The 23,451-nt window shown below is 31.9% G+C and overlaps 1 protein-coding gene across 1 annotated transcript; it reads right to left on the bottom strand.

Moving 5' to 3' along the window:
• Positions 1-3,223: 3,223 nt before the first annotated feature.
• LOC132735880 (uncharacterized) lies at positions 3,224-7,956 on the bottom strand. Its single transcript, XM_060722897.1, has 3 exons — positions 7,327-7,956; positions 5,968-6,125; positions 3,224-5,737 (listed from the first exon to the last, which is right to left on the bottom strand). The coding sequence occupies exons 1-3, from the start codon at positions 7,886-7,888 to the stop codon at positions 4,856-4,858; spliced, it is 1,602 nt and encodes a 533-aa protein (XP_060578880.1). The 5' UTR covers positions 7,889-7,956; the 3' UTR covers positions 3,224-4,855.
• Between the last annotated feature and the right edge of the window lie 15,495 nt (positions 7,957-23,451).

Below are 23,451 nucleotides of genomic sequence, written 5' to 3'. Positions count from 1 at the left end.
AATTCAAAATAACGTATCAATAATATAAATACAAGAAGACAAAAGTTAATTTTTTTGACAAAATACTCCAACTTTTAAAAGATATATACTAACCTCTAGATAGATTCAAGTTTTTTTCACTTTGTGTGTTTATGTACGTTGTTACTCTAATACATATGAATATCTCAAATTGAATTTGTTATATTATGTCATTGTATATATGTATAATTATATATAATATTTGTGAATAAAAAAATAAAAAAATAAATCAACACGTTTGGTTGCTATTTATCTCTACACATGAATTATCTGAACTGTTTGTGTGTATTTGAAGTTACTTTCCTGGGTGTCCAACAAAACCGTGCATAAGATTGGGCGCATTATGAACCTCTTGAGAAAAGCATGAAACTTGCCATATTTGTTGGTTGATATAAGACATTTCATTTAAACCTGGGATCTGGGTTGTCCGAATTTAATATAGCTGCCATATTAAGTTTTTCAGAATATTATAGATTTTAGTTGTAGACAATTTATTATTTTACAGAGTTCATAATATATACAAAACAACCCCACTTCTGACATCATTGTTGTGGTGTTAAAATATAAGTGTTTCTAAAAAAGGTAAGCCTAATTACTTATTCATGTAATGTTCTTAAATAGATTACTCAGGAGTTGTAGCTAATCTTTAGGTTTTTTTATTATGGAAGAAAAATTAAGCGTCATGATGACACCGCCCTTTGAATTCAAAGAAAACACAACTCAAATGAAATGAAATGAAAATAACCACGGCTTTATTAAACTAACTTTTAATTATACTTAACTTGAATATATACTATGCTCGTATTTTGGTAAAACACATTTATTGTAGAGAAATATATTAAAAGCTAGTAAATTCTTCCTAAATATGTCTAATGTGAATAAGTGAATGTGTAAACTATGTTTGGTAAGCTGCATCCCTATCTATTGTTAATTTAATTCATTCATTTTTTATAAAAACTGACAGGTTTTTTTAATGACACTATGTTTAAATGTATTGTGAAGAGTTGAAAATGTAACATTTTCTCTGTATGCACGTAGTCAAAAGATGTTTATTTCACATTTAAAAATAGATTTTAAAGTAAATATCAGTTTTATTCACATATCAAATTTGATCATAATATATCCTTAAAGTTACTTAAAGGTAAACAAGTTTACATTATGTACTTCAATATAAACTGTTCTTATATTATAAATAATGTTGAATGTTAACGAGTTGAAAAGAAGTATCAAAATTGTAATAATTAACTATAGGTTTGAAAAATAACCCTAATGATTATGAGCTATTAAACTTATAGAAATTAAATAGTACGAGCATCAAGCTCTGTTACAAGAATAAAAATTTAAAAATTCAAGATTGCTACCACTTAGAACAAAGAAAAAGTATTAATCTGTAAAATGAAATTACCAAAATTACTTACAAATGTATCAAATATGTTTCAGGGAATTAGATGTTCTTTATGGTTTACTTAATAATTATAATTAATTGATTCACTTTAGAGAGCTTTTAGAAATGTTACTTCTTCAAAGTTATCAACATAATCAATACTCCCTGAGATACCTGGTTAAAAAACTTTTGAATCCCAAAATGAGCTAACATCAACACACAGGTGGCACTGTATGTAACAACTTATCTGATGGGTCTGCAAATTACAGCCAAACAGAATTAACTTAAAAATGCTTTTGTTAACAAAAAGATAATGATTCATGAAAAAGTTTATTAGAAAAACTTAACATTCTACAATAAACAATAGCAATTGAAATATATTCTAGAAAGTAATAAAAAGAATCAAAATACTACTAAAAACTAAACATATTTCTAAACAACTTATATCTCACGGAGTTAAAAGGCCAATGTAAATGAAAGTACAATCATTATCTACTTATATTGTACATAACTACATAAAAGAATCTAAGATTTAAAAATAATGTATTAATAAGCTCTACACAGTTACTCAAAACAATCATAATCAACATTAAACTAGTGAATAATAAACATGAAATGTCCATAGAATATAAATGTTTAAACCTTAATTAAAGTTTACGCCTTTATTTCCTGAAAAATATTCATAAATATTATTTACTCAATATCACTAATTCCGTGTCATCACTTAGTTCATGGTAATGGCATATTTCCATGTGACCAGTGTTAAAATTTGTCAGAATTGATATAATTTATTCATACACCTAAACAACATAGATTTTGTGCAATTTTTTTTAAATCTCTAGGTTTTTACGTAAAACGGAACATCATTTTACAAATTCTGCAAAAAGCTACAATAGTCCATAAAATGTTTGCGTATGTTGGAAACAGTCATCATTTTCTAAACGTTCTTTTTTGTTGAAAAAATAAATTTTGAGTCACAAAGTAAAACTAGTTTTGATATTTACAATTGAGCAGTATACAATGTAGAAATTTTAACTGAAACATGAAAAACTATAGTGTAACACCATTTACCGCGATTAAAATGGTGACATTGTGTTTTTAAAATGGCCGACACAGGGTCTACATCTGGCCCATTGAAACTAATTTTGATTGAATATATTGTTGTTTCCTTGTGTCATATAGTAAAAGAATACCTAAATGTTACAGCACCGTGAACTAAGAGGAGCACATTATATATTATACTTCTTGAGAAATATTTGTAATGAGTATATCACCTGCTGTGAGAACAACAAAACAAAAGAAAAATACAGAAAACTTACGTTGACATTTCCTTGAAATAAAGGGTATGCTTATTGATCTGATTAATTAAGAAATCTACATTAGTAAACTTTCAAAGAATACGCAAAGCCACTGCTATTGTCTTCAAATTGAACAACTGTCATGCATAAAATATAAAATGTATAACTTTGGTCAAGAGATGGATCCGTTCAAGTAATGGAATCAAGAGGCTTAGAACATGTGACCACGGACAAATACATGTATATATTGAATATTAAAAAGCAAAAAAAAAATCGGCCAGATGCAGCCACGTTCAAATAAAAACTAAGATTGTACAAGTATTGTCTTATAATATATAGTTTTGTAAACTCTGCATCAAATGTCGAAAAACGAAGAATACTATACCATATAGATTTTATTAAAGTTGCAAGGAAACATACATATGGTGAATTTAAGTTTGAACTATAGATGTGGCAGCTTTCTCAGTAAGCGAATTTAGCGTTAAAAATTAAAATACATGTAATAAAAAATTGTTTTAAGATGTTAATAAAGTCAATACCTTCCATTTTCTCAGTAGTTCCAGGAGATCATTAGAATAACAACATGTCGCGTCGCAAAAAAATGTCAAAATGTCTATCCAATGACCTAGCTTTTTACTGCTCTGATTGTAACGCATAACATAAATGTATGATCTCTACAGTATGTTAAAATTTGTTGACGAACGCATTATATACCGATTCCTATTACACTTCTTACAATAAACAAAACACAAAACATATACAAAAAAGAAAATCAAAAGAACGCAAAAACGCCCGAAGGAAACAATATAATTAAATAAAAATATGAAAAACAAGATCAATAAGGAAGGGCGGCGTCAATGAACGCACCTCCACACGATCCAGTAACAAGAACCCCCGAACAAGGAGGACCCCCGCCCCCGTTATGAAATGGTTAGGGCAGGGCATAAGACAAAGCACGGACAGGACAATCACATAACTGATACTTAAAAGGAAATAATAGTAACCGACAAGAAAATCAAAGAAAACAAATAACTGATTGTTAAATAGAAATCTGGAAACAAAGTGATCCTTCGGGAGCATTATTCACAACAAAATTACAAGACAATTGCAGACTCGGTTTGATTGAGTCTGTACATGAGGAATAATGAATACGTGCAACATCCCTCACGCCCACAGGCCCACAAAGTAAAAGGGCTCGGGGAAGGCGACTCGAGATTCGGGGAAGGGCGGGACAAAATTAAAAATATAAAACTAGGGACAAAAGGGAAGATACTTACCATAGACGAGAAAACAACATGACGGATAATTATAAAACATAAAATATATAAGGTTCATATCAAAAGAAGCACAAAAGTTGTAAGTATATCATAAACATATAAAATTGTTCAATATATATAATTTAATCTATATATATAAACTGCATGAAAACATAAACACTTTATTTCTGAAACACTAAAAGTAAATATATAAACTTTTAACTAACCAGCGTATTGTTTGGCGAAATTTGTACATAATCATATTTTGATTTAAGAAATGTATAAGTAAACACTAAAACCATTATTATGCTTTAAATAATATACAATAATCATATAAAATCAAAACTGAAAAATCTATATACGTGAACGCATTTGTGAACGCATTTGTACATATTACTAACGAAAACAATTCTAAAGTAAATGAACAAACTTGTATTGGAACAAAAGCTTAAAACTCAAAACTACATGTGAGTAAAATATTAAAATTGAATTAAAAATTTTAGTTGTACGCGAGTACACAGTGTCTTTAAAATATGAGTGACCCCAACCCCGTCCTAGAATAGACACTGACACATTTTAAACTAGGTCAATCATGTGAAATTAAATAGGAAAAATCGCAACGCAGAGTGAACACTTGAATGTAGCCCATTAGTTCATGCTGTTTAGGTCGGACCTCTAGAGAAATGTTGTTCATTACATGCCTTGAAATCACAGTAATCCCCCATTCGTGAACTAACAACAATCCATTAACCGCAATATGTGTCGATCAAGATTGCATCGCGAGCGCCAGCTGTTCATGTATTGTCATGTTTGATTTCATTTCATTCGCAAATTATTGAAGTCTTGGTTACTTGAAGACAAACTTAATTTCGCATATTTAGTTTGAAGGGTTTTCTTCTTTAATTAAAGAGGGTGAAGTTGTTCCCTGTCTGTTCTTCAAGTTGTTTGATTCCTTTATCCAACGGAAGAGCTATGTATGTAGTATCTGAATCCGCACCAATAAGCATTGCGTGTGCATTTACATGTTCATCGTCGGGATCATCAGAACAAATGATTCCCCCACTATCTCCTTCTACTACAAAAGGTTTTACCTCAGCACCTGGATAACTTTCCTCATTTTGTATTTGAACAAGGCAGGCATTCATTCCCTCAATGGTGTAATTGGTATCTGTAACAATTCCCTTTCCGGGTTGGGATTTCGATCCCCAGACATGAACTTTTATTCCGGACATTGTTGCATGTTTAGCCTCAATGTTTTCAATAAGTTTTCCGCGCCGTAGATTACCAACGGAATCTTTTAATTTTTTGTCGTCATTATCAATGTTCACAACACACTCAGCAGCTGCTATATCAAGCGATCCATGTTCTTGTGTGGTTGTACTTTCAATGACACTTGCAATCCTTCTTTCTGACCCGTTTTCGACAAGAAAAACGTCAGAACAGTGCGACACAACATGCTTTGAAACAAGTATGCCGTCTGTCCTCGAACCCTTTGCTTCCATTTCTGCTATACATCCAAGAGAACCTGACTTGTTGAAGTTTTTATTTTTGTTTCGGGCTATGATTTCTGAGCCAGCAGACATTAGCTCCTTCATTTCCGGATAAACGATTGATGTACGATAATTTGTAATATTGTGCGTTCCCATAAATGTTTCAATGTTTTTTTCGCGTTGTATTGTTTCATTCTTATCTTTTATTTCTTCAAGATAAACGTGTACCTTTTGGAAACGGAAGCCTACGGCCTTTATCGTTGGACAAGTTTCAAATAGTGCCTTTCTTACCTAAAATAGGTGTTTAAAAAGATGGCATAAATAAAATGTGCATAAACGTATATTGATATTAAAGCTAAAATTATATTTCATTCATTTTCGGAACAAGCATATGATCACTTTTAAAAGAATAAAGACTTTTATTTTATAAATCTAAATCAAATCATTTTCCCATGTACTAAATGTTTTTACACAGGAAGAATGTAGCATTTCCGGAACAGTAATGCATTTTACAGACCTACCTTTTCTGAAATAGGTCCAGTGACGCTCTTTTGTTTAGGTTTTTGATCCAGTGGTATATGACTTGAATTTAACAACGCCATAATCTCTTCTAGCAGTTGTTCAATCGTTCCTCTTGGTATCGCTTTTGGTGTTTCAAACTTGGAAATCATCTGCTTATCTATAAAAGTCAGAGCTGAAAACGTACTACATTTAATCATTGTCTGCAACATTTAGAATAGAAATAAGGATCATTACATCGTTTGTTGTACATACGTGATTTGTAATTTTTCCATTCTAAAGGCGAAAAGGAGGAAGGACCCCAAACAAAAACAAGACAGGGCACAAGGCAAAACACGGACAGGATAATCACTTAAGTGATACTTAAAACTGAAATAATAGCAGGGTGGGATTTTACCTTCTGGCTGTCTCAGCAGGGTGGGATTTTACCTTCTGAATGTCTCAGCATGGCGGGGATTTTACCTTCTGACTCTCTCAGGAGATTGGGATTTTACCTTCTGACTCTCTCAACAGGGTGGGATTTTACCTTCTGACTCTCTCAGCAGGGTGGGATTTTACCTTCTGACTCTCTCAGCAGGGTGGGATTTTACCTTCTGACTCTCTCAGCAGGGTAGGATTTTACCTCCTGGTTGTCTCAGCAGGGTGGGATTTTACCTTCTGATTGTCTCAGCAGTAATATTTTAATGCAGTCATTGTTTCCATGTAATTAAATTGAATTATTTTTACAGAAACAAATATACTTGTATCTATCTAAGGATAATGCCATTTTGTGACTATTAAAAGTCTCCTACCGGTTTAACGGGGGGGGGGTTAGGTTCACCTCCCATCCGTCCATTTGTCCGTCCGTTAATCTTTTGTCAGTCTGTACGTCCGTCCGTTCGTCCAAAATACTAGACGCCGTGGTAAGCAATAAGTCCTGAAATTTGACATATGGCAGCCTGGAGATTATGCACATTTTTTTTTATAATATAGAGACTTGGAACTTTTTCAACAAATTTACTTAAACTAGAGAAAAGTTGAAACATAAGTAATACATATTCATTCTGGGAAGATTGGATCTGTCGATTACTTGTTGCTTATGCAAAATTTCCTGAACTTAACACATTACTATGATACAGGCAAATTCAGAACATAAAAGATATAAGTTCTGTCACGTCTTCCACAATGGCATAATTGAATGACCCTGACCCTTCAGAATGTTTTTGTGGTTCTAAACGGTAGGGGAATTTTGTATTGCTTGAAGTACTTTGATAATTGCTTTTTCCAGTTTGTATTTCGTTTTAATTTTTTAATCATGTTAACAGGTCTAAATTAAAAGAAAGAAATAACATATATTTATTTAACTTTTTCGATAAACATACCTTCCACGTTTTCATCAAGACTACAGTGCAACAAATCCTGTAAAATCTTGTAGTATTCCATCAACGGTCTGTACACTTCATGTTCCAAATAATCATCAATTGCACTGGCGAGTGATTCTGCTGTAGTAACTACAGAGACCTCCTCTGAATTAAGAACATTTTTGACTTCCTGTGCATGCTTTTGTGAACGCGCGACATAAATTTCAAAACGTTTACTAGTATTTAATACTAATTTTAAGATATCTTCTTTTTCCATAGTAGTAAGTATAGCAATTTTCAAACATTCTTTGTTCTTTTGATGAAACTCGTCTATCAATTCAACAATTTTGCTTGAATTTCGTTTCACAATTTTCTCAGTTGTGAATGTGTCATTTTCGTCCATTTTTCTGTATATAGAAATGATAACTGTATCAGTTTTACTGCAATGGCGGTCTTTTTCACCAGTCATTCCAGCCTGTTTCATCATTCTATTGAATCTTGCTTCTATCCCTGGAATGTTTCTTGAAGCGAAAGACAGTCGCGGAAAACAGTCCTTAGGAACTTGAAATTTTGTAACCGCCATTGTAATACGCAAAAAGTATTTAAAAATTTTATCTTTCAAAAATTTGTTTAATCTTCTATGTGAGTACACTATGAAATCAATGTGTAACAACTTATACCTAAATGTGCGAATTATCTAATCTGTTTTATCATCATTATTATATATGATTTATAAATATCTACTATTATGTTTCAATTTGCACTTAAAAGTTGTAAACAAGCAATAAAATCATATCTTTAACCACTCAAAACTATCCACGATTATACTTTACCCGTGATCTGTATAAGTTGGTAGAAAACGCATACAACTTATGTATATAAGAAAGAAGGTCACGTGCGCGAAATTATACATAAAAAAACACATAAGAAATCGGCACACAGGAGCCGGGATTCGAACCACGGGTCTATGGATTGCCAGTCCAGTATGCTTACCACTACAACTATATACATCTTTATTGCCTCCGAATGTTCTTACATAAAACAGTCATTGAAAAGAAATAAGCAAAGTAAAGCATCATAATTATATACAAAAGGAACAATTTCAAAGATATAAAAGTATATATATTACATAAGACAATATTTGAAGAGAAGTGACGTTAATCTTATCAGCACATCATATTAATGCACTAACATCTTACGCAAGAATAGTACATTCAGCTGCAAACATACATGCATTCAACATTTATATGCTTTTAGGTGTTTTTCGTTTTAAGTTATCATGTACAAAACGTTTGGACCATACAATGAAGAAGAAGGAAATTAAATTGAAATTAAAAGCAAGCCTTACATATAGAAAGCTTAAGAAATGCATAAAATGGCAGTAGTTCCTTTAGCTTTTGCAAGACATTATTTAACATTTTTTAAACATTGTTTAATGCGAAATCGAAATTTTAACAAATATAAATGAAATAGTGACTTTCTTAACATTCCTTTTACATTTCTTTCTTGTCTATGTAATAAATTCATTATGTCCAGTCCAGTATGCTTACCACTACACCTAGCAATAGTAAATTCATTATTATTATTATCCAGTATTTTTCATATTTGGTAGGAATATTGATCGTCGGAAGGAAATGTCACTTTATGGCTCAAATTATGTTGGCTTTAACAAAAATATTGTTTGATCAATAAACAAAAACTCTTTTGACTGCAGAAGAGGGTTTGCGATTATGAGAAATAATAACCCCTTTGTTTTTGTTCGTCGTCATCGTCGTAGTTGAAGTTAACGTCGAAGTCGTCGAGTCCGTAGTAATCGAAGTCTTAGCCGGTTGTAATTGTATTCGTACAAGTCATAATCTCACTTGAAATCGTAAAATTCTCTGTCAAGATCGTAGTTGTCATAACCATCGTGGTGGTCATAGCTGACGATTTTGTCGTGATCGTATTATGAGTGGTAGGTGGTGGTAATCGTTGACGAACCTGTAATCGTAAATGAAATTCTCAAAGTCGTTGTCATGGTCGTTATTGTAATAGTTGTGGTCGTAGTCATAGAGTCGTAATAGTCGTAGTCGTAAAAGAGTAGTAGTAACCGTAGTTTAAATCTACACGTCGTAATACTAGATGTCGAAAAGTAGGTTGTAGCTATACAGGTAATCGTAACATTCTAGAATACTAGTGACCATGGTCGTTGTCGTCATAGATAACAACTTTTACTAAAGTTGGAGTCGTGACCGAAGATAACATAAGGACTTTGTAGACGTAGGCATCGTCAAGTAGTTGTGGTCGAGGTCTTGAAGTAAAGACGATTACCATCATGGTCATCTTACAAATATGAGCTATATATATGTACGTAGATATGCAGTATCTCGACACGGTGTGCTGCATCCGGTGTTATCTGTAAACAGGTGTTTATTTCTCCGTCATCTTTGCAAGAACACTACTACAGGGTATGCAGTGAAGAATGTGGCAACAAAGTACCATGTTAGTGCAGAGAATGTAAGGCCCACTTGATTATACTATTTTGTACTCCATTTGCGACCGTTTTGGTATTTTCTGATCGCAGATCAGGAAATACAATGCTGACATTCAATATCAGGAACAGCGCTTTGCGACAATCCTAACAACAAAAGTAGTTCTCAAAACAGCTTAAAACTAGCGATGTAAGAGAAAGAAATATTTTCATTTTGTTACAAGTATTCAGTAAATTATAACGCATTCAAAATTTGAATGTAGCTTTTGCTTATAGAATTGTTAATAAATGTACAACGCACGAACATCATTTTAATCAATGAAAATTGCTCGGCTATTTCCGTAAAGCTTCGGATTATTGTGATCGGAATTAAACGCCGCCTAAATGAACATTTGTATTCAGACTTTCTGAAAAATAAAGTAAGGATGTTGACCTAAGGACAGGGACGAATTTAGGGCCGTCGACGATCGATAATCAATTTCTACCATTAATAACGGTCATATTAGTTAAATAATAAACAAAACGGTCTTTTTAGTGATGTCGCTTAACGAAGGCCGCTATGGTCACACTTCAGCGCGTATTACACAAAAAAATCTGACTGTCGAGTAGTGAAATACTACTCGTACATGTCGGACTGTTTGGGCGAGAAGATGTTCACATCAGGTTAACCGTGAACAAACTATCTGATGGAACTTCTAAATTTAGAATTATTTGGTTTGCTTAAAACTGTTTTTAACTGTCCGTGGTCCAGGGGTAACACGCTCGTTTAGGAATGAGAGGTCTGGGGTTCAAAACCCAGTCAAGGCAACTATTTTTTTAAGTGTCTTTTAAGCGATATTAACATTCTTTCTTAAGGAATTAGCCACGATATTCAAGGATTAAGTGGGGCTGTCATAAAATATGTACATAAATGATTTTATAATGCAAGTTAGAAACTCTGGTCATGCAAAATTCTGTATGTATCAAACTCAAACTGTTATAGCAAAAAATCTAAACGCCGTCGCTGCTGCAACTCGGTGCCCTGCAAGATAAAATATAGTATATCAAAATAAACTGATACAGGAAAATACATACAGATATACAGTACGATTTAGATTGCAAAGATCAGAAAATACCACAGAGCTTGCATTCCTTTGATGTTTACATAATAATAATATTACATTGTATTATGTTCATAAATTTATCCAATCTCAACTGATAAGAGTAATCGCATATGATTTTATCAAACTACGCAGTTTTATTCTTCCTTATCAATAGTGCGTGGTTACAATTATTTACATGTACATAACAGGATATATACAATATGATTCATAAAATATGTTATCTTATACATGCAGTTCAAATATGATTTCTTTTTATCTTACAGGGACCCCACTGAGGTTTTTTGATGGACGGCACTGGGATTTTTTTATGATAAATGTTCCATTTGTACAGGTCTACATTAATAATTTGTGTTCATTATTTCATATCATTCCACCGTGTATATCCAGTAACGCAGGTATATGCAAATAACGCAGGAATTGTGCAAACGTAACGCAGAATTGTGCAATTTAGTGGCTAAAACGAGCACCGCGATAAGTAAATGGACCAATATTTTTATATTGTACACCAAATTGGAAGAAATGAGTTAGCGCATACGGCTGCTGAGACCTTATACTTTAAACCTCATCAAAAGTATTTCCATTGAAAAGGTTTATTTTTCAAGATCATTTCGTGAAAATGACAACCTGACTAGCGTATTGATGTCGATTTTTAGTTTCGTTGATATCTTTAAATACAATAAAGTACATATTACTTTATGATTTTTATATTCGGTGTACCTGACACATTTTCAAATCTACCCGTGTCATATCACACTTAATTTAGCAGATAAAACATAATTTGAGAGCATTTTTACGAGGTAACGCCGAATTCGTGAATGAAGCACTGCAGCAATGGCGTTATCTCATTAAAAGTAGGTATATCCTATTTTACCAGCTTCTTTCTTTTGCTATGCGACACTTGTAGTTTGACAAATGTCTTAAATTTACAGAATATGAAGAGAAAATGTTTTAAATATGTTAAATTTATGTACATATTTATTTGATGAAACACAAAAGTCTAATTTAAAACAGTAATCATGTTGTCTTTCTCACGAATGATCAAAAAGAGTAAAGGTATTCCTGAAAAAAATGTAATACAGGCTAAAGAATAATATCGTAACAGCCGTATGCGTTAATTCATTTCTTAAAAATTGATTTAGAATAAAATATGTTGGTTCGTTTACTGACTGTGTTATTCGTTTAGGCAATAGCGTTGCACAGATTTGGCGTTACTTTTACGTTAATTGCACATTTCTTACTCACGGTGTCATTCGTTCGCTCTATTTTCCTGATAAAACTTGACAAAAAAATGAAAAGCGTAACAACGCTTTTCTATGAAACAGAAAAAGTGCATCTTGCTTGATGATATTTGGACTTTCATTATGCTTGCTTCCATACTTCTTTAGGACAATGAAAACCTACGTTTTGCTGAATACAATCAAGCATTATGATTACTGATTGCACTATCATGTAATATTGCAACTTCATGTGTTCCTTTCTGAACCATCAAACTCACATACTTTAATATGCCATATGTTTAATTGCATCTTTTTTGAGGACAGCGTATTATGTTCGGTGATTTAGATAACATTCTAGATGTAAAATGGTAAGTTCCTGTAAGTACCTTTAATTTGCTATAAACCTGCCACTTACATTGTCGACACTACTAGTATTTCACAATTAATAATTGATTTTGATCAATACTTGGCGAATTTGACGTGTCTTAGCATTCATATGCTTCAATATATTCACTGATTACAAATATAATGCAATACATGATAAGTGCGCATCGACAACGAAGATAACGACGGTAGCAATATTATAGGCGCATGTAGATGTGTGAATTTGGCGGCCTAGCGGCCCATCGGCCTAGCGGCGTGAAGTTGGCGGCCCAGCGGCCCAGCGGCCTAGCGGCGTGAAGTTGGCGGCCTAGCGGCTTAGCGGCCTGAACTTAAAAAATAATACAAGTTTGGCAAAGAAATTAAAACGATTCTTAATTAATTTTTAAAGACATATCTAACCCTTTAAAAGTCACATAAAAAAAACATTTAAACAGTTTTTTTTTTATCTCTAACGACCTGTCAGCCGGAAATTTTATAAAATTATATTTGTAGAAATGTTATAAATATGATAAAAACGTTACTTTATGGGTTCTTAAGACTATTCTTGATATTAATAAGGTATTTAAAAAGAAAAAAATACTTTCAGAGATTATTTTTTTATTTTCTCATTTTTGTGAAGTTGGCGGCTTAGCGGCCCAGCGGCCAAAATTTTAATGTTGTAGAAATGTTTTTTTAACAATAAAACGGTATTTAATGAAGTTTTAAAGACATTTCTTGTTATTTAAAGGATATATAAAAAGAAAAAATCACTTTGAGAACACTTTTTTATTTTCTCATCTTTGTGAAGTTGGCGGCCTAGCGGCCCAGCGGTCTGACGGCCAAAAAATTTAATGTTGTAGAAATGTTATTTTAACAATAAAACGGCATTTAATGAAGTTTTAATCACAATTATTGTTATTTAAAGGATATATAAAAAGAAAAAATCACTCTGAGAACACTTTTTTTTTATCATCATTTTTGTGAATTTGGCGGCCTTAGCGGCCCAGAGGCCTAGCGGCCTGAACTTAAAAAAAATACAAGTTTGGCAAAGACGATTAAAACGACTCTTAATTAACTTTTAAAGACATATCTTACCCTTTCAAAGTTACATAAAAGAAAAGAAACCACATTTAGACAGTTTGTTTTCTCTAGCGACCTGCCAGCTGGATACTTTAATGTTGTAGAAATGTTATAAATATGATAAAAACGGTACTTTATGAAGTTCTTAACACTATTCTTGATATTTATAAGGTATATAAAAAGAAAAAAAAATCACTTTCAGAGAACTTTTTTATTTTCTCATTTTTGTGAAGTTGGCGACCTGGCGGCCCAGCGGCCTGACGGCCAAAATTTTTAATGTTGTAGAAATGTTATTTTAACAATAAAACGGCATTTAATGAAGTTTTAAAGACAATTCTTGTTATTTAAAGGATATATAAAAAGAAAAAATCACTTTGAGAACACTTTTTTTTTATTTTATAATTTTTGTGAAGTTGGTGACCTTTTAAAATTTTACGCTTATTGAAATGATTGAAATGAAATAATTATACCTCAGCACCGCATGAATTATGGTAAACAATACATTTTTGTTACAATGGTGCCAATATTTGGAATAGAATCTGATTTTATAACGGTCATATTATTCTCTAACATATTTTAAAAATAAAGATAAAAACATAACTTGTACACGAAATAAATATTTATATATCATTATGTTATAAATACTTATTATGCATGTATATTTATAATAAATAAATTAAAGTATTATTATGGCGAGTGGTTAGCGCGTCGGACTAGTCATCTATGTATCCGCTCGCCGCGTGGGCACAAAGCCAGTCAGGGGCAAGCCGTTATTTTCTTGAGCAAGAAACTTAACACTAAATGAATAATGGCTCCGAGGCCACGAAAGAACGGAACCACGATGACAAGAGGTCGAAAGTAATATGACGATGATTCGATATTATGCCGAGTTTTCAACATCGTGGTTTCATTTGGGGTTTTTTATGGTTTTTTTTTTCCTTTTTCGACTTTTAACCATCATAATTTCGTTTTAACGCTGTTTCGCGTTATGTGTGTGTCGTAATAGCTGTAATGGGACATCGTGGAAATCAGAAGAAAACTTTCTGGAACAATATATTTTCCTTGTTTAGCGTTTATTTCTTTGAGAAAGCTGGAAATATAGGCCTAAAGCTTTATAGCTAGTATGAAATGCATACACTGTTTTAAATACATGTGCTAGTATGTCCCTATAATTGTTTGAATTAGGGGTAAACCGCTCATTTAGGCAAATATGTTTTGGCCCGAACACCATCCGTTCACAATTATATAAAACCATTCACGATGGCTGCTTTCTTGTTACTGAACAGTGCTCCAACAGAAAAGTAAGAGTCTATTATTGAGAGATAATAAATTATAAACCCCCTTCATCATTTCCGATATAGGGCCTTTTCTGTTCTACTGTTGTTTGGAACCGGTTTGTACCTTAAAGATTAAAGTGATCTGTATGTGACAATGTGGATTTTTTGTGAGTAGTCGGGGTTATTTAGATGCAAAGATTAATGAATTATTTAAAAATTGAAAAATTGTGTATAGCACTTTGTATGACATATTTTGTTGCTTTATATTTCAATAGGATAGCGAGTAAGTACTGTTGTTTCAAGCAGTGATGAAAGATTTGAACTATTTTTACTGTAGATCTACAGAAACTGGAGCAAAATATTTACAGAAATAAGGAGAGGATGTAATTTCATACATACTTCCATACAGATATTTGAGGTTTGTTTCTTTAAACAATATATGGTGGATAATATTTAAAATCTAACATTTCCAAATGAGCTTTTATTGTTAATGAAATCATCTTATATTCTATAACTGATACAAAGATGGCCTGACATTGTGGCACAAATAAATTGTGTCGTACAAGACTCGTAGCTACGGATTCAAATCGACTTTGTGAGAAAATGCATGGCCCTGGTGATGTGAGAATTGTATTAAGATAAATCTGACTTGAATGTGGTGTCTGATAAATCGTTAGATAATGCTTATACATAATACATATATTATATGTCCATGTACCACTTACGCTGTTATTCTCTATTCCAGAACTGTAAAGAATGATTTATCTCATAGGAAGCAACTATAAGCCTTTAAATCACCAGCATGTTAATAAATTCCATTAACGTTTTCCATGATAATGAAGAATATGATTTTCCTGCTGAATTGGAGACAAATAAAAACACCCCGCACAAACTGATGACATACAGAGGGGAGCACTATATTGCTTTGGAGACTGTCCGTTGGTGTACTTGAAACTTTGTTTTCGACATAGAATATTGTTTATTGTTTATGTTTTCAAGACTCTCGCAGCAGTTTGTATTTGAGAAGAAATTTAGGAAATTATCCTTAATTCATGTGTTATGTTAAGAAGACTGCATTCGTGCACACAAGAATATAACACATAAAAATACAACATGTAATAACAATAAGTGAAACAATGCTAGGATATTGAGAGACAGGTTATGTTGCTGTGTGATTATTACTCATACTTTTGTGTTCTGATAAGAAACGCAAGATTCATGTTAACATGTACAAACAATTACTGAAAGAACTTTGTAAAACAGTATTTAATTTATTGCATTTTATTATAATTGTGAGTCTTAAAAACTTTTCATTTTTTACTTTGTAACTGTTTATAAGGCTTATAGTTAGAAAATAATAAGACATTTTGGATAACATTATTCATTTTCTTATTGTGAATAACTAACGAATAATTAAACAATCTCAATATGATTTCTTCGTTTTATGACTTAGATCTGTTGTTTTAACAGGTGTTCAAATGTTAACATAAGTTTTCATCAGTGTTCTAACTTTTAAAATACCTAATTTTGAACATTTGCTATGTGTTCAGTATCTGTTGCATCGAAATTGAACGCGTCTGGCATTTAAAAGTAGAACACCTGAATGTTCATAACATGTTCTATAATGGAATGGTTTTAACGTCAACGTTAAAATTTTGAACACTAGATGTTCATAAGGCGTTAGTATGACAAAAGTTGAACACTAGTATTAAGAAATGGAACGCGTTTTGGCGTTCAATATCTGTTGCAAATAGGCGTTCAAGATGTGTTCTATTCTTGAACATTTACATTTACAGTGTACAACATTAAAATTTCCGGCTGACAGGTCGCTAGAGAAAAAAAACAGTCTTTATGTAACTTTTAAATGGTAAGATATGTCTTTAAAATTTAATCAAGAGTCGTTTTAATTTCTTTGCCAAACTTGTATTTTTTTTTAAGTTCAGGCCGCTAGGCCGCCAACTTCATACCGCTAGCCCGCCAACTTCATGCCGCTAGGCCGCTGGGTCGCTAGGCCGCCAACTTCACACATCTGGCGCATGTTACAGTATATTGGGGCGTATACCGAACAGTGTTAGTTGGGGCTGCAGGTAAGTAGAGTATCAAGAAGTTAGCACTGACATCAAAGATAGAAGATCGAAATTCAGTTTATAGTGAATATCGATCTAGTTTTGAACTTTGAAATTTTCAAAAGCCGAATTTGGAACTGGAGTTGAATTTCGAGCCAGCTCAAAAATCGAAGATCAAAATTTTCGAAACCCAAATATCGAGCAGGCGATGAAGATCGAAATTCAAGCTTATAAAATCCGAATTTAACCCGAGCTGGTTTTGAATTTCGAGCCAGCTCGAAGATCGAAATTCAAAATTTTCAAAACTCGAATCTCGAGATGGAGTTGAATTTCGAGCCAGCTCGAAGAACGAAATTCAAAATTTTCAAAACCCAAATTTCGAGCTGGAGTTGAATTTCAACCAGCTCGAAGATCGAAATTCAAAATTTTCAAAACCAAAATTTCGAGCCGGCTCGAAGATCGATATTCAAAATTTCCAAAAGTCGAATTTCGAGCTGGAGTTGAATTTCGAGCCAGCTCGAAGATCGAAATTCAAAATTTGCTAACTCGAATTTCGAGCTGGAGTCGAATTGCGAGCCAGCTCGAAGATCAAAATTTGAAAAAAGCCGGTATATTTATTTGATATGTGACTTTATTTTTATTTTAAAACTAAGATTGCTATTACAGTAAAAAATATATATTTTCAAAACCTATAATGAAAAAGAAAGAAAAAACTGTCATGGTTATTATGAGTTTACGCAATTATGACCCTAGTCCCGAGGGAAGAGTCAGATTTCAAATTTGGGATTGTCAATGTCCTGTTATGAGCACAGCAACGATATATAGCTTGGGCAATTCTGGTGTCTGAAGAAAAGTAAAACATCGACTCATGAGAAACGATGCACGGTCAGAATGACACAGCCGTTATAAATAACAATAACAGACGCTTTAGCTTTTATGAAAATAGTTATTGCGATTTCCTGTTTTAACTCCTAGAGAGTTTCAAATAAATATCTTAGAGTATATCATCATTATTGTAATGTCAATCAAAGGCAATCAAAGAGCGACAATCGTTGTATGGTTTTATAATTATTTTAAATGTAGCTGTACTCACTTTGTTGATCATTCAACGCAAAAATGAAAAACTTAATTATCAACACTTTGCTTGTGTGACGTCATTGCAGGACTTGCATTGGTCTTATACAGATTCCCATTTTTTGAGTCATTCAAAGTCAGAAGAGATGTATGCATTGCTTACGTCATACTTCTACCAGTCGTTCAGATTGTATCACAGTCTAATATGATTGGTTTGGCTTTGCAGAGGTATGTTACCTTACGAAATATAAATTCAATGGCAATTTCTTGGAAACAGCGATATTTAAACGGTATACGGTTGACAACTATTTCAATTGTCATTGCATATATTGGAATGGCGGTTCAATTCATACCAGAGGGAGAAAGAACCTTAACAGGCAGATGTACCTCTGTTTTTGCATTTGGAGACAACAGAAACAAAATTGGAATTATTGGAAGTTCAATATTTGTCATATGCTTGTCCTAGCAAATGTTTTGTGTGGCCTTTGTATAAGGATACTGATGCAAACACGACTACCTCGTCCAAAATGCACATCAAATCCTGCTTTAAAAATCAAATCTGAGCAGGAAAATACTGATCGTATAAATAAATCTGATCAAATGCAACAAAGCAGTATAACGTCTGTGACGGAGGAACTTGGCAAGAAACAGTTCCCTGAGAAAAGCATGACAACAATTGATGTCAATACCGCCGTTAACACGTCTACAAGGAACAACAAACAAGAAATGAAAACCATGGACACAAAACGAGATAAAATTATTCGAAAGGCGGTTAAAACATACATGTTTATACTTCTTTGTTCAAATGTTTGTATTTGGACATCGATTGCGCTTATCGTCGTCAACATTGCTCTTGGAATAAAAACACAATTTGCGTCGGACATGATTTTAATGGGTCCTTTCCTGAAATATCTGTTCAACCCATTCATATACGTTATCAACGTCGAAGCATTTAGGCGTGTTATATGTTGACAAAGTCAAGTTGAATCTTCTCTACAAGAGAAGAAGGAACACGATGAAATGCACATGACAGTTGATTTTAAACTAAATATTTTGTTACTCTTAAAGTCACATTAAACCTCTGATTTTATCCTTTCAGTTGAAATAGCAAACAATTGCTAAATAATGTTGCAACTATGAATTTAGCACATGTTACATAATTATCAATTAATAACGACAGCACTGAGTTTGAAATTATTTGTGAAAACGGTAGCAAAATATCAAAAGAGTGGGGTTTTTTTTACCACGAAACAAAAATGCTATAATCTTGACGAGACTGGCTTGTTTTATCGGCTCGGTCCAAATTCTACACTTGCCCCTGGTTCGATCTATGGAGCTAAACGATGGAAAGAGAGAATTTCAATTGCCCTTTGGTGCAATGTTTCTGGAACGGACAAACAAAAACCACTTGTAATTGGGAATTTTCCCAGGCCTAGGTATTTGGTAAAACTTTTGATCCGAACATATATGTAAATTACACTTTTAACAAAAAAGCCTGGATGACGTCCTCTGTATTAACAGACTTTTTGAATTGATGGATTCAAAAACAATATATCAAATATTAGTAAACAAAGTATTCATTAAACCCGCTACACATTCGTATTGGTCAGAGAGAAAACTGAACTGGAATGATATATATAAATTCATTACAAGAATTCCTGATAATCGGTATAAACAATTCAAATTTAGAGTAATTAACATGATCTTAGAGTAATTAACATGATCTTTACAAGCAAAGAAACGCGCTATAAATAAATGGAAAATGGTCTCATCTCCACTCTGTAATAAATGTAATAAAATAGAAGATTATCAACATCTTTTTATCGATTGTATGGCAGTAAATGTATTTTGGGAGAAAATTTTATATATTTTTCAAGAGTGCGGAATTCAAAGAAATATACGTAAACTAGACATCCTTATTTTCGGTTATAAAATATCTCAAGAAGAATACTTTTACATAAATGTTATACTCACCATTGTAGGATTTAGTATTTATAAAGCTTACTTTTGTAGTAATAATTGGTCAAATGAATTTAACATATTAAAACTGTTTAAAACAGAATTCGAAATAATGTATCAATACTATAAATACAAGAAGACAAAAGTTAAATTTTTTGACAAAATACTCCAACTTTTAAAAGATATATACTAACCTCTAGATAGTTTCAAGCTTTTTTCACTTTGTGTGTTTATGTACGTTGTTACTCTTGTTAAATTATGTCATTGTAAATATGTATAATAATATATAATTATATATAATATTTGTGAATAAAAAAAATCAACACGTTTGGTTGCTATTTATCTCTGCACATACTTTATCTGAACTGTTTGTGTGTATTACTGTCTAGGGTGTCCAAGAAATCCGTGCATAAGATAGGGCGCATTGTGGACCTCTTGAGAAAAGCATGAAACTTGGCATAGTTATTGGTTGATATAAGACATTTCATTTAAGCCTGGGATCTGGGTTGTCCGAATTCAATATAGCTGACATATTAAGTTTTTCAGAATGTAATAGCTTTTAGTTGTAGACATGGCACCAATTTATTATTTTACAGAGTTCATAATATATACAAAACTACCCCACTTCTAACACCATTGTTGTGGTGTTAAAATATAGGTGTTTCTAAAAAAAAGTAAGCCTAATTATTTATCCATGTAATGTCCTTTAATAGATTCCTCAAGAGTTGTAGCTAAGTCTTGAGGGTTTTTTATTATGGAAGAAAATTTAAGCGTCATGATGACACCGCCGTTTCAATTCAAAGGAAAACACAACTCAAATGAAATGAAATGAAAATAACCAAGGCTTTATTAAACTATTTCAAATTTATACTTAACTTAAATATATACTATGCTCTTATTTTGGTAAAACACATTTATTGTAGAAATATATTAAAATCTAGTAAATTCTTCCTGAATATGTCTAATGTGAATAAGTGAATGTGTAAACTATGTTTGGTAAGCTGGATCCCTATCTATTGTTAATTTTATTCAGTCAAGTTATATAACAACTGACATTTTTTTAATGACACTATGTTTACATGTATTGTGAAGAGTTGAAAATGTAACATATTTTCTCTGTATGCACGTAGTCAAAAGATGTATTTCACATTTAAAAATAGATTTTAAGGTAAATATCAGTTTTATTCACATATCAAATTTGATCATAATATATCTTTAAAGTTACTTAAAGGTAAACAAGTTTACATTATGTACTTCAATATAAACTGTTCTTATATAATTAAAATACATTATGATTATAAATAATGTTGAATTAAAGATTTAAACGAGTTGAAAAGAAGTTTCAAAATTGTAATTATTAACTATAGGTTTGAAAAATAACCCTAAAGATTTTGCGCTATTAAACTTATATAAATAAAATAGTACGAAAATCAAGCTCTGTTACAAAAATAAAAATCTAATAATTCAAGATGGCTGCCACCTAGAACAAGTTTTAATCTGTAAAATGAAATTACCAAAATTACTTACAAATTTATCAAAGATGTTTCAGTGAATATAGATGATCTCTATGGTTTACTTAATAATTAATTCGCTTTAAAGAGCTTTTAGAAATGTTACTTCTTCAAAGTTATCAACTGAATGTCAATACTCACTGAGATACCTGGTTAAATGAACTTTTGAATCCCAAAAGGAGCTAACGTCAACAAACAGGTGGCACTGTATGTAACAACATATCTGATGGGTCTGTAAATTACAGCCAAAGCATCATTCACTTGGTGCGCCGTAAATTACAGCCAGACAGAATAAACTTAAAAAGCTTTTCTTAACAAATAGATAATGATTCATTAAAAAGTTTATTAGAAAAAATTAACATTTCTACAAATTAAATTATGAATAGCGAATTCTAGAAAGTAATAAAAAGAATCATAATACTACCAAAAAACTAAACATATAACAACTTGTATCTCACTGAGTTTTAAGTCCAATGTAAATGAAAGTAGAACCATTCTCTACTTATATTGTACATAATTACATCAAAAGAATCTAAGGTGGAAATAATGTATTAATAAGCTCTACAAAGCTACTCAATACAATCATAATCAAAATTAAACTAGTGAATAATAAAAATGGAATGTCCATAAAATATACATGTTAAAACCTTAATTAAAGTTTACGCCTTTATTTCTTGAAAAATATCCATAAATATTATATATTATACTTCTTGAGTTATATTATACAAGATTATGTAATTAGTATATAACCTGCTGTAAGTACAACAAAACAAAAGAAAAAATACAGAAATATTACGTTGACATTTCCTTGAAATAAAAGGTATGCTTATGTTCTGATTTATTAAAAATCTTCATAAGTAAAAATATAACTTCCAAAGAATACGCAAAGCCACTGCTATTGTCTTCAAATTAAACAACTGTCATGCATAAAATATAAAAACTTTGGTCAAAAGATAGATCCGTTCGAGAGATGGAATCAAGAGGCTTAGAACATTAAGAATTTATTTCTTTTATATTACAAATTTAGTACAGACCTTTTTACGACGCGATCCGTTGCTATGAAAAAATGACCGGAAGTAGTATTTTTTCGCGTATTTTTCGCGCATCTGCAATTTGCGTAGGGCAAAAAAGCCATGTACTACATAAAATTGAAGTACAAATAAATAGACAATTCCGAGTGTGTTTTAGGTAAAAATTAGAAAATCATATAAAATAGTTTTACCAGAAACACAAAAGATGCCTTCATAGCTTTGTGGCCAAGATTGCCCAAAAAAGCATGGAAAAGACGATTGTTTAAGAATTCCCCCTTACGTCATTGAGATTATTGTTGTAAAAATATGTGGAAATATATATATTAGCAAATAAAGAAGTCAATTTAATTGTTGTTGAAAATGTCTATATTAAAAAATATTTTTATTACATATCATATTTAACATTTTTATATAAATTTTATAAACATTTAAAATCGAGGTTAAATATCATTCTGAAAAAAGTCGGAACACGTGATATAATGCATTTTTAGTTTTCAGTTTAGCTAATTTTATTCTTTATCCAACTTGACTAGAATGCCAAACAGAAAATTTTTAAGTCACATAATATATTTAAATAAATTTTCAAACTCTTGTAAAATTAAGATGTGGAATAACACACATTTTTGTCTGGTTCCTTGTAAAACATGGAAATGCACGTCACGTACACTATTTGTCACTTCACAAAATCAATAAACATTGATTAGATTGGTATCAATAAAAGTTACTTAAATTACGATTTACCATTTTCTTAAATTTAACTAATTAACTATGTCATGGTACTAAAACGACCCGGTTGAATGATATTGCTAAGTAGCTGGCAAAAAAGAACCGGTCACTTGTCTTTCTGTTTAACACTTAATCCACTTTCAAAGGAATATCAATTGTGTAATATTATGTAATACATGGGTAATAAAATGTGATCTTAAACACCCTGCTGTTTTAATTTAAATTACTGATGAAAAAGTCATCTAATGATACCTTGAACAGAGGACTTT

This window comes from Ruditapes philippinarum, unplaced genomic scaffold (genome assembly GCF_026571515.1).
Source record: "Ruditapes philippinarum isolate M1 unplaced genomic scaffold, ASM2657151v2 ctg500_1_1_1_1, whole genome shotgun sequence".
NCBI classification, from domain to species: Eukaryota; Metazoa; Mollusca; class Bivalvia; order Venerida; family Veneridae; genus Ruditapes; species Ruditapes philippinarum.
Note: the sequence above shows the minus strand (reverse complement) of the source record. Positions and strands in the feature narration are given on the sequence as shown.